This window comes from Acinonyx jubatus, chromosome A2 (genome assembly GCF_027475565.1).
Source record: "Acinonyx jubatus isolate Ajub_Pintada_27869175 chromosome A2, VMU_Ajub_asm_v1.0, whole genome shotgun sequence".
In the NCBI taxonomy this organism is placed as follows: Eukaryota; Metazoa; Chordata; class Mammalia; order Carnivora; family Felidae; genus Acinonyx; species Acinonyx jubatus.
The window spans coordinates 103856828-103869555 of NC_069383.1; the positions used below are offsets into that span (position 1 = coordinate 103856828).

Below are 12728 nucleotides of genomic sequence, written 5' to 3' on the forward strand. Positions count from 1 at the left end.
GGCTGGTGTTTCTCACAGATGGCCATAGCCCACCTGAATCAAAAGAAATTGGAGTGTTTGTTAAAACCTGTAAATGTCTCAGTCTCGGCACTAAAATTTATGGAAGTTGGCCTAAGAATCTGCCATTTCAATAAGCATCCAAGTTTTTTTCCCTTTTTTTTTTTTTTTTGATGAACGCCATCCTAACAGGGATGCGGTGATGTCTCCCTGTGGTTTTGATCCCAAGTCCTCTGACGACAAGTGACAGGGAGCATCTTTCATGCACCTGCTGTCCATCTACGGAAAAATGTCTGTTCCAATGCTTTGCCCATTTTTTAAAAAATGTTTATTTATTTTGAGAGAGAGAGAGAGCGAACAGGGGAGGGGCAAAGAGAGAGGAGGAGAGAGAATCCTAATCAGGCCCCATGCTGCCAGCACAGAGCCCAGTGTGGGGCTCAATCCCATGAACTTTAAGACCATGACCTGAGCTAAAATCAAGAGCTGGATGCTCAACCGACAGAGCCCCCCAGGCATTCCTGCTTTGCCCATTTTTTAATTGGGTCTCTTGTCTTTTTGCTATCGAGTTATAGGAGTTACAGGAGTTCTCTACATATTGTGGCTATCAATCCCTGATCGGATCCGTGGGGTGCAAACACTTTCTTAACAGCGGCGGATTTCCTTTTCATTCTACCAATCCCTTTGCTGTGCAGAGGCTCTTGTTGGGACAGGGGAAGCCAGCGCCCTCCATGCTCTGCTGGTGGCAATGCGAACTGGTGCAGTCGCTGTGGAGGACAGTATGGAGGCTCCTCAAAAATCTCAAAAACAGAACTACCGTATGATCCACAAACCCCCCAAACCCTGAAATCAGGACCTTGGAGAGATCCCATGCAATGATGTGATGCACCAGGCACCCCACACTGCTCACACCGGCCCAAAGTCCATCAACAGATGAATAAAGAGAGAATGAGCGTGTGCGCACGTGTGTGTGTGTGTGTGTGTGTGTGTGAGAGAGAGAGAGAGACAGAGACAGAGAGAGACAGAGAGAGAGAGAGAGACAGAGAGAGAGACAGAGAGAGAGAGACAGGGATGGAGTAACTATAGAGCAACATTACTCAGCCTTATATAAATGGCAATTTGACACCTGCTACCGCGTATTTGAGCCTAGTGGACATTGTGATGAGTGAAATAAACCCATCGTCGCAGGACAAATACTGCTTGATTCCATTTATCTGAGGAATCTAAAATCCCCAAATTCCTGGGGCGCCTGGGGGGGGGGCTCAGGCTTGATGAGCGGTCATGTCATGATCTCATGATTCATGAGTTCAAGCCCCACATCAGGCTCAGTGCTGACAGTGTGGAGTCTGCTTGGGATTCTCTCTTTCCCTCTCTCTCAAAATAAATAAACATTAAAAGGGGCGCCTGGGTGGCTCAGTCGGTTGGACATCCAACTTCAGCTCAGGTCATGATCTCATGGTTCGTGAGTTCAAGCCCCGTGTCGGGCTCTGTGCTGACAGCTCGGAGGCTGGAGCCTGCTTCGGATTCTGTGTCTCCTTCTCTCTCTACCCCTCCCCTGCTCATGCTCTCTCTCTCTCTCTCTCTCTCTCTCTCTCTCAAAAATAAATAAACATTAAAATAAATAAACACTAAAGACAGTGTTTAAAATTTTTTTTAAATAAAATGGATTCTTACAAGCAGCACAGAGTGGTGGTCGCCAGGGGCTGGAGGGGTGGATATGGGAGTCGTTGTTCAATGCACAGAGAGTTTCAGTGACGCAGGACGAATCAGTATGGACCCGCTGCACTGAACCTGGGGCTTCTCTGCTGCTGCTTCTTTTCCCCAGAGGAAGAACCACGAGCATGTGGCAACCCTCCAGGGGAAGATCCAGGAGATTTGGGGGGCAGGGATTGAAGACTCAGATAAAGAAAGAATTCTTGCCTGTGCTATGGCCTGGAAGAGGGGCTTGGGGTCCTGTAGCAGCAGGGATGGGGTGTGCTGGGTGGGAGGCCTCCCTGAGAGCAGGACAGCAGCAGACCAGGCTGCGGTGGGGGGCAGCGCTGACAGAGGCCACTGGGAACCTGCAAACACCCCCTGGGAGAAAACGGACACCGTCGTGTAGGTGACGGGAAAGCAGCCTGTCACCCTGTACGAGGGGTTCCAGCAGGCACTGAGGGATACAGAGGAAGGGCCGGTAGCTGCCCAGGGGAGCTGAGAGGTGGTCAGAGGAGGGGACTCCTGATCCGAGCCACGCCAGGCCCGGTCACAGGGACTCGAAGTCTACCAGCCAAACCCCTCCACTGTGTGTGCCCAGCAATGGCACATGCTGTTGTGCGGGATGGTCTAGCTGCCATTTCAAAACACCAAGCCCAGGTGGCTTAAACCACAGACATTCACAGCTCACAGTCAGGAGGCTGGAAGCCCAAGATCAAGGTGACCAGGTGACCACAAGGTTGGTGTCCTCTGAGGCCTCTCCCTTGGCTGGCAGACGACCCCTTTCTCCAGGTCCCCCCGGGGTCTCCTCTGTGCGGGCACTGCCATCTCTGCCCAATCCCCCCCCTCTTCTCACAAGGACACCGGTCAGACTGGGTAAGGACCCACTTGTACCCCTCACGGTTACCCTAATTCCCTTTCCAAAGATCCTGTATCTGCAAATACAGTCACATGCTCAGGTCCTGGGGGCTCAACATACAAATGGGGGGGGGGCAGAGGAACAAGGACACAATTCATTCCAGAACACCAGTGCGCTGCTGGGAATCAGCACAAAGAGAACAGACCGAGAACTTGTGGTTCTGGACAGAATCCTCCTACAGCTATCACCCCGAAGTGGCGGACGTCCAGGGCTGCTGCCTGGACCAACGGTACCACCGGGTCGCTGCTGAGAAATTCAAGTTCTCGGGCCCCACCCAGGAACCCCTGAATCGGGAAATCAGGGGGTGAGACCCAGGAATCTATGTTCTACAAAATCTGCAGGTCACTGTGATGATGTTAGATCACCACCTCTCCCGGGGAGTCAAGGAGTGAATCCAGTCACCCACGCATCCTTCAAACACTGTGACACACAGTACTCTGGGGGCTTGGAAAAGCCTTTGCAGAGAAGGGACGGATCCAAAGACTGTATTTTCTTTGATCCAAAGAGACTCCAGCACCTGGCACCGTGCCTAGGTGGGAGTTTCGCGCTGGACCCACCAGGGTTCAGGCAAATCTCCACGGCTCAGTTTCTACATGAAAATAATGGCTGCAGGAAAGCCTATTTGCAAAATGTCCGGAGGACTGAGTAAGAAAATGCACAGAGGACGCATCTCATCGTGTCTGGTCGATGGTGTCGGGGCTCCGAGAAGAAGTGATTTGCACACCTACCATGGCAGGGACAGATGTGCCCTCTGGGCACAGTCTCTGTAACTCATTTCTCTGGCACGACTAGGCTCCCAATGCTTAAAATATCTGTATTTTATATTTTATGTTGCCTTCATCCATCTATCAGAGGAGCAAGAGGTGAGTTATTTGAGAGCGAGCCCCTTAGAAGACTTTCTGAAGATACACGGCAAGCGTGGAGGGAAGGGGTGCCTGCGGGCAGGGGCGGCCAGAGGCAGGAATCAGAACAAAAACGTAATTCCTGAAGGCACCAACAAGAAAGGGAAAGGTTTTGGTAAGTGATTATTCCAGAAATTCCCTTTCTCGAGTGTGGATCACGCTCCCGTCCCCGAAAAGTGAGTGAGCGCTTTACCCAGAAGACGGTTTCACACCGTCTCCAAAATCCTGATCCAGCCCTTTAGTAAAGTTATATCTGCTAAGTAATATAAATTTCACTGACAGAGAGGCTTCCTGTGGAGCTTTGTGGGAGGATTCGCAGAACACAATAAAACTGGGAAATTCAGGAAATGTCATACCAAATTTGTGGTCATGTGTCCTGATCTCACGTTTTGTTTTAAGTAATGAAATACTTAAATAGACATTTTAATGACGTTTTTTCCAGTTCCATAATTTGTAATTTGGATGATAAGTAACACTGCCTTTTTATATCATATTTTACAAAGGTAATAGAAAACATAACGTTTCTTTCCTCGGGGTTCTTTTTAAAATTTAACATACCGCTCCTTTTCACATAACAGTAGTTTTTCGGGTTTTTTGCACATTTTATTTCTAACATATTTGCATGGATTTTCATAATGTCCCCCAAATTCAGAACATGAAATTACCATTTTTTTCAAAACAGATGCATCACCGTCACAAAGAGGATGTATGCGGGCAATACCTTTCAATGTAAATTATCCTAAGTTCTCAAGGATGACAAAATGTTTATGAGAACATAATCATATTTTCTTTGAATTTGCCCTTACATAAAAAAGTCATTAGCTAATGCACCTTAAAATACAAGAATGCTCAGAAATGAAGCCTTTAGGTAAAATGCTAATAATGAAAAGAGAAAATATGTGTGTGCAGTTAAAATAAAATTTGTATATACACGGTAAAAGAGAGACAAATTACGATATATGCAGAATATTACTACATAGAAATGACACAAGCAATAACATAAATGGATCAAAGCAGCAAAATACGGAGAAAAAACAGACTCCTGTGCGCACACGATGACCCCATTTACATGAAGTCCAACAACAAGCACAATTACTGTAAGGCGAGGGCATCACCTTTTGGGGAGGGGGTCTGACTTGGAGAGGGCAGAGGGCTTAGCAAGGTGCTGGGAATGCTCTATCTGGACCCGGGTGGTGGTGACACCATATAAAAACTCATCTAATCGTGTGATCAAGAAATATGCCATTTGTGATAAAAATACAAGCAGTTGATGTTACTAAAGCAAACTTAAGACACTATCCTTCAAAACTACATCATTCATGAGGGAAGGAAACAACAACCGTGCTGTAAGAGAGAAAATTTAAATGGCTAATAAACCCGAAGGGTAATTCAATTTAGCATATGGTACTAGTCGTTTGGCATGGAGAGGTCTACAATGGCCCCCCAATCACCCCTACTTCACAGAAGGTTCCAATTCCCCGAGTGTGGGTAAGACCTTGAACACACGGCTGTCACCCCCCACCCTTGGATTACGCGTACAGAAAAAGTGAAGAGCTTTGGAAGATCTTATCACTGATCAGTCGCCTTTCAGTGAATCAAAACAAGAGATTCTTGTGCTCACTTTGAAGCAGAAACATGTCCTGTTGGGAGGGGACCATGTGGCTAAGATTCCAGATGACTCCTAGGAGCTGAGAGCACACCCAACCGACAGCCAGCCAAGCCCCAGGTGGACGTTGGTCCTAAACCCACACAGAGCTGAGTTCTGCCAACAAGCTCAATGGGCTTCTAAGACAGCCCTGTTAAGAGTTGGTGGTCTTGTGATACTGTGCTTTATAATGAGGGGACCCTGGGGGGCTCAGCTGCTTACGCGTCCAACTTCGGCTCAGGTCACGATCTCACAGTTCGTGGGTTCGAGTCCTCCGTCGGGCTCTGTGGTGACAGCTCGGAGCCTGCTTGGGATTCTGTGTGTGTCTCTCTCTCTGTCCCTCCCATGTTCACACACATGCACACACACACACACACACACACACACACACACATTCTTTCTCTCTCTCTCTCAAAATTAAATGAACATTAAAAAATTTTTTTAAATAAATAAGATGTGATTTATACTAAGAAATGTGTATCTGCTCTTTGTCCCTTTCTTGCAGACCTCTGGATTTTCCTAAGTGGTGACAGCAACAAGGGTGTCTGTAGTTATGTCAATGACCTTAATGAGGTGACTTTTGGAACTCACTCTAACTAAGAGCCTGGGGAATCCACCACATAACTACAGGGTTGGACCTTCCAACCTCCCCTTGACCCCTCACTGGCCAGCGGCCAATGATTTAATCAGTCATGCCAGTGTAATGAAGCCGCCATAAAACCCCGGAAGGATGGGGTTCAGAGAGCCCCCATGTGGGTGACACTTGGCATTCGGGGAGAGTGGCGCCTGGAGAGGCCTGGGAACTCTGCAGCCCCTCCCACGTGCCCTGACTTTTACATCTGGCAAATTCTAACACATGCTTCATGGTGGGTGAACCTTAAAGCCATTCTGCTAAATGACATAAGCCAATCACCAGAGAGCAAACAGTGTAGGCTTCATCTTACGTGAGGTCTCGAGAACAGTGAGCTTCATACAGATGAAAAGGGGAAAGCTGTCTGCCAGGGGCGGGGAAGAGGGGGAGCCAGGGCTTACTGCGTACGGTTTCGGTTGGAGAAGGCGAGAGAGCTCTGGAGACGGCGGTCACGGCTGCAAAATAACGTAAATGTACTGGATGCCACAGAACAGTACCCGTGAAAATGGTAAAGCTTGTATGAAGCCTATTCTACCCCAGGGAATGAATGAATGAATGAATATTACAGTTCACCACATTCGTCAATCATTTGGTGTTCTCCTCTGCTAATAAACTTTTTAGGTGAAAAAAATAAAAATAAAAAGTAAGAATTGAGACTGTGTCTCAGAGACCGACTCAACCAAACCAGAGGGCTCCGAGGGAGCTTCGTGGTGCTGTTCCCTCTGGCCCCCACCATCTCTGCAGAACCAAAAATAGAGAAGAAATTATCTCACAAAAAGATCTGGATTGGGTCTGATGAAGAATACTACTGGAATCCAAGGAAGTTCCACAAAGTTCCCGAGAAAGTAGCTCGTCAGATATGATGTCAGCACGGACGAAAGGTTCAGGAAGAGACAAAAAGTATGATTTATGCAACTAAAGAGGCTAACACGTGTGACACAAAAGCTGACAGAAGCCGTGGGAGGAAGAGACAATCGGGCAACGAGCTGGAAACAACAACACTCCAATTTCACTACTGGATAGAATGAGCTACCAGAACATCAAGGAGGATATCGCACACTTGAACAGCTGTGTAGACAAGGCAGACAGAAGGGCATCTACAGAACATACCACCGTCACGACGGATACATACTCCTCTCACGGGCACAAGGAGCACTCTGAGGGTGGACCGTATTCCAGCCCATAAACGAGCCTTAGTAAGTTAAAAAGGTGTAAAATCATACAAAACATTTTCCTCTGGTCAGAGTAGAACGATATGGGACTGTAGTAACAAAAAGAAATCTGGGAAACTCACAAATATGTGGAAATTTGAAAACGTAATCTTGGAGCCACCTGGCTGGCTCAGTTGGAAGAAAGAGCTTGCGACTCTTGATGGCGGGGCCGTGAGTTCAAGCCCCACTCTAGGTGTAACAATCACTTAAATATTTTTAAAATAATAGTAGAGGCGCCTGGGGGGCTCAGGTAGTTAAGCGTCCGACTTTGGCTCAGGTCATGATCTCACAACTTGTGGGTTTGAGCCCTGCGTCGGGATCTGTGCTGACAGCTCGGAGCCCGGAGCCCGCTTCGGATTCTGTGTCTCCCGCTCTCTCTCTGTCCCTCCTCCACTACCGCCCTGTCTCTGTCTCTCTCTGTCAAAAATAAACAAACAAAAAAATTTTTAAAGCATAATCTTAAATAACCAGTGTGCCAAAGAAGAAATCGAAGGAAAAGTTTGTAAATACTGGTAGATAAGTAAAAGTGAAGACACAAGATCCGCAGATTGGGGGGCCCACGGAAGCAGCATGCAAAGGGGCATTCACAGCTGTAAATGTGAGTGTAAAAGAAGAAAGATCTCAAATCAGGAGAAAAAGAGCAAACCACATCTAATGCAAGTCAAAGGAAGGAAATAATAAAAATCAGAGCTGAAATTCATGAAATGGAAATGGAGAATGAACAGAGTATCACTGAAAATAAAAGCTGTTTCTGTGAGATTAACAAAATTGACAACACGTTAGCTAAATTAACCCCCCCCCCACAAAAAGAGGAAGTGTAAATTTTTAGACTCAGAAATGCAAGATTCTGGTACTACCAGCCCCACCTAAATAAAAGGGATCATAGATGGATGTTATGGACAGCTATTCGCCAATAAATCAGGTAACTCACATGAAACAGACGTGTGCCGAGGAAGACACAAAACATCGAAACTGACTCAAGAAGAGATAAATAATATGAATAGATGTATAACAAGTAAAGAAACCAAAATATTAGTTTCTTTAAAAACTACCTGCAAAGAAAATTCAGACCCAGATGGCTTCACTGGTGAATTCGATCAGACATGTATTAAAGAATGAATTCTTCACAAATACTTCCAAAAAAATACAAGAGGAGGAAGTACTTCCCAACTCATACTGTGAGGTGAGTAATAAATACCACAATGGCAACACCAAAGACATCAAGAGAAAAACAAAACAGAACTGCAGACCATTTTAGACTCAAAAGCCCCAACAAAACACTAACAAATCAAACCCAGCAATCTATTAAAAGAATTATATATCATGAAACCTAGTGGAATTTATCTGAGTTGGTCAATGAAATGCTGCTTTAACACCTAAAACTCAATTCGTGTAACATATCACATCAATAAATAAAGGGCAAAAAATACACATGATCATCTCAGTAGATGCAGAAAAAGCATTTGGCAATATCCCCCCACCCCTTCATGATGAAAACCTCTCATCAAACCAGAAATAGAAATTTCCACGACTGCATAAAAGGCATCCATGAAAACCCCAGGGTTAACGTCCCACTTCTCACAATTCCACAATGAAAGACTTACAACTCCAGAAATAAAATTAGCCCAATTTTTTAAATGGGCAAAAGGTCTGAACAGACATTTCTCCAAAACGATGTGCAAACACCGATAAGCTGACAAAGAGAGACCCCACATCATCGGCCGTCAGGAGAATACAAATCAAAACCACCACGAGCCAGCGCCCCCGCCGGCCCCCCAAGTTGTCTGGGGTCCACACCATGGCCAGTCACAAGTGGCCAGTGGGCAAGTGGGAGAAACTGGATCCCCCTGTCCTGCTTGGGGGAACGTCAACAGCGTGCCTTTAGGTAACGGCGTGACGGTCAGTCCGTCATACGGCTAAACGTGCAATCCAGCAATTCCACTCCCAGGCATGTGCCCAGGAGAAAATACATGCCTGTAAAAACCTTGCACGCAAATGTTCGTGACGGCGTATTCTTAAGAGCCGAACACCGGAAGCAATCCAAATGACCAAGAGCTAATGGACAAAATGTGGTGTATCCATACAGAGGAAGGGCATCTGACCATCAAAGAAAATGAAGCATTGACACCCGTTGCCACATGGATGACCCTTGTGGGGAACATGATGCTAAGTGAAAAAGTCAGTCAAGGGGCGCCTGGTGGGGGGGGGGGGGGTCAGTCGCTTAAGCGTCCAATTCTTGATTTCAGCTCTGGTCGTGATGTCACGATTCATAAGTTCGAGGCTTGCATCAGGGTCTGCTCTGACAGTGCAGAGCCTGCTCGGGATTCTCTCTCTCTGTCTCTCTTTCTCTCTCCTTCTCTCTCTGCCCCTCCCCTGCTTGCTCTCTTACACTCTCTCTCTCAAAATAAATCAACTTAAAAAAGAAAAAGGCAGTCAAAAAAGACCACATGTTACATGATAACATTTGTATGAAATGCCCAGAAGAAGCACATGTACAGAAACAGACGGCAGGTAGCAAGTTCCCAGGGCAACGGGAAGGAACAGCTAAGTCGAGGCACATTTTCTTTTCAGGATAAAGGAAATTGTCCCGCAGCCGACAGTGGGGACGGATGCCCAACTCCGAATACACTAAGAACTGCCGAACGGTACACGTTAAGTGGGCGAATGGTGTGGTATGTGAATTATATCTCGGAACAACTGCTTACGTCAGATACGCCCAACCCACTGAATCATCAGGGACAAGCAAATTAAAACCACTATGAGAAACCACTGCAAACCAATTACAATGCCTAAAACAGGTCATTAAAAATACGTATTTATTTTGAGAGAGAGAGAGCATGCAAGAGAGCAGGGGAGGAGCAGAAAGAGAGAGAAAGAAAGAGAGAGAATCCCAAGCAGGCTCTGTGCTGTCAGTGCAGAGCCTGATGCTGGGCTCGAACTCACAAACTGTGACATCATGACCTGAGCTGAAATCAAGAGTCAGATGCTTATGCGACTGAGCCCCCCATGCATCCCCAAAACAGGTTTTTTGAGGCTGGTTACGCCAGATCTGCAGGAAGGGGGCAGCTGGCACTTTGTCCCCCTGTCCACCCACCAGCGCGCCCACCTCCAGGGCCCAGTTCAGCACTCGCAGTGTGCCATTGTTCCTAAACAGGCAGCGACAGCCACACCCTGGAAACCACACCTGGCGTCTGTCCTGGCCCCCATGCCCGCGCGAGCAGATGTCAGCACTTGGCACCTAGGTCCACACTGAGGTCCCGGGAAGGCAGAGCTCCCATCTGGATGCTCCTGGCACAGAGCCCGCGCGTCACAGGCACACAGAGAATGCAGGCTGATTCGCGTTGTGTGCGACACAGGGGACACCAGATGATGGATGACGGTCCTCCTTACCCTGATTTTACACAAGAAGAAACCTCTTCTACGGTAAGTCCCGATCTGAAGGAAAGATAAAGCTGCTCGCCAAGCACGTGCTCGCTTTATACCAGTCAGGACGAGACCTTCAGCCTTGCTTCCTGGGCCGTGACCTGTGTCCCCAGTTACCGCCCCGGCTGCCTTCAGTCCCTTCATGTCCCAGCTTTGCGCCGAGTGGCTCTGGGTGAAGGATGCAGACGTCATCCCTTCAGCAGAAATGCAAAGACGTGTCGGGTACTTACAGTGCTCTGGAGGCCCGTGGTCCCGCGGCTCAACGCCGGCTCCCAGAGCAGCGTCCGATTGCTTTTTGGAACCTTGCAGCAGCGTCAGGAACACCTTTACGAAAATTAAAAAAGACCTTCTTATTATCTCCTACCCATTTTCACAATGCACTCCTGGCCTTTAGCCTCAGTCCCCCAGCGAGGTCATTATGACAACAGACACCACACGCCGTTATCTCATGAGCTTTTCCCGTCACTGGCCTGGCGGTAAGGCCGCCCGGTTCTTCGCAAGCTGGTTGTAAGGCTGCCCCGGGGATACAAGGCGAGGGAAACCTGACCGTGGACCTCAGGGCATTTACGGGCATGGTGGGGTCAATCCAAGCAAGAAGCAGGCAGGGCAAAGGAGGTGCCCACGATACAGTGTCCAATGCAACGGGGAGTTGTGGCTGCCTACACCAGAGTCTTAGAAGTTCAGAGATGGGGGCGCTTGGGGGGGCTCAGTCGGTTAAGCATCTGACTCTTGATCTAGGCTCAGGTCAGAGTCTCACAGTTTGTGGGTTCAAGCCCCACATCAGGCTCTGAGCTGACAACACGAACCCTGCTTAGGATTCTCTCTCACCCTCGCTCTCTGCTCCTCCCCCATTTGTGCTGTCTCTCTCTCTCTCTCTCTCTCTCTCTCTCTCTCAAAATAAATAAATAAACTTAAAAAAAAAGTTCAGAGACTGAACGGAGAAACTCGTGACACAGCTTATTTGGCATGGGTGAGACACACTGGTAAGAGCCCCCACTGGACGTGGCATTTCCACGGGAGTGCCACGTCCCCGGGAGCGGCGTGTGTAAGTAACGGCTTGAGGTCTCTATTCAGTTCATGCTGGAAGCAAAATCCAGTTTCAGTGAGTTCAGATCCGACGACTGGGTCCCAAACCAGCACGAGAAGTGAGAAGCCGTCCGAGCCCTAGAGGCACCTGGAGGTCTGGCAGGTTCCACGGAGAGGTGAGGGGGTGTCCCTAACATACATCGGCAGGTGCGTGGGACCGGCGGCTGGCTCGTGCATGAACGCCCTGTGCCACCACCACCGCGGGAAAGGCTGGAGCTCAGGGCTTGAGGACGACGCTCCCCACGACACGTCAGGCCAGCGGGCATGGGACTCAGGGCCCGCCGTGTCAGCCGCACGGTCTCGGGAGCAGGGGTGGCACTGACGAGCAGCTGAAATTCGGTGGATGACGGCTTCCAGTCATTTGCGCGAACCGCACTTGGCGTTTCCGTAAACAGCGCAACCTCTGATTGCTTATTTAAGGGAGTAAGTACAAAGGTACTGACTATCTCTGGGTGTTTGGGGGACCCTCCAGCCCGCAGGGAAGACGGGGAGAGGGCACCAGAGAAGAGAAGAAAGCAAGAAGCCTGCGGGAGGGCAGAGACGCATCATTTCTCTGCGTGTGGCTCATTAGTTTGACACAGAATCCCGCTGAGAGAATCCAAGTCCAGCCCCGGTGAAGGGCCACGAGGTTTCACTGGATCCTACGTGGGGACTCTGAATCGTAAGATGACCCCTTGCGGATTCCAGGAAGACCCCGAGGAAAAGAAGCAAACCTCACGACCCCTCGCGTATCACCTGCATCACCACCACCAGGAATGATAGTAACTAACAATTAGTAACAATGCTGTGCCAGTGCGTCACTTCGGGAAACTGTTTGCCGCTCTTACTTTCCCCTCAACGATAAACGGTAACAATAAGACGTGTAACAGAGGGGTTGCAAGCAGTGAACGCATTGCTCCATGGTGGAAGGAAAATGCCCAACGGAAGCTCCCACATCTGGTCCTAGGAGAGGCCAAGCAGGGGGAGGACGAGAAGTACCGTGTGGCACGTCCCTGAGGTGTCACTTCAATTCATTCTCAGCCCAACCCAGTGAGACCAGTACTGTTAGCCCTACTAATGAGGAACGCACCGAGGACTGACGAGTTAAGCCTTCACCCAGCTCATTCAGAAAGATACATATTCATCCAGGGCATTTATAGAGAACGAAATTAAAAACAGTAGAAATAGGGGCACCTGGGTGTCTTGGTCGGTTGAGTGTCCAACTCGTGATTTCGGTTCAGGTTGT

General features: G+C 48.5%; 1 protein-coding gene across 1 annotated transcript in view; it reads right to left on the reverse strand.

Annotated features, from left to right (window-relative positions):
- ABCA13 (ATP binding cassette subfamily A member 13) overlaps positions 1 to 12728 on the reverse strand; it is a 395180-nt gene that overhangs the window by 165254 nt on the left and 217198 nt on the right. The window contains exon 42 of the mRNA XM_027045998.2: positions 10648 to 10741. Coding sequence (XP_026901799.1) covers positions 10648 to 10741 — 94 coding nt within the window. The remainder of the gene's footprint in view (positions 1 to 10647; positions 10742 to 12728) is intronic.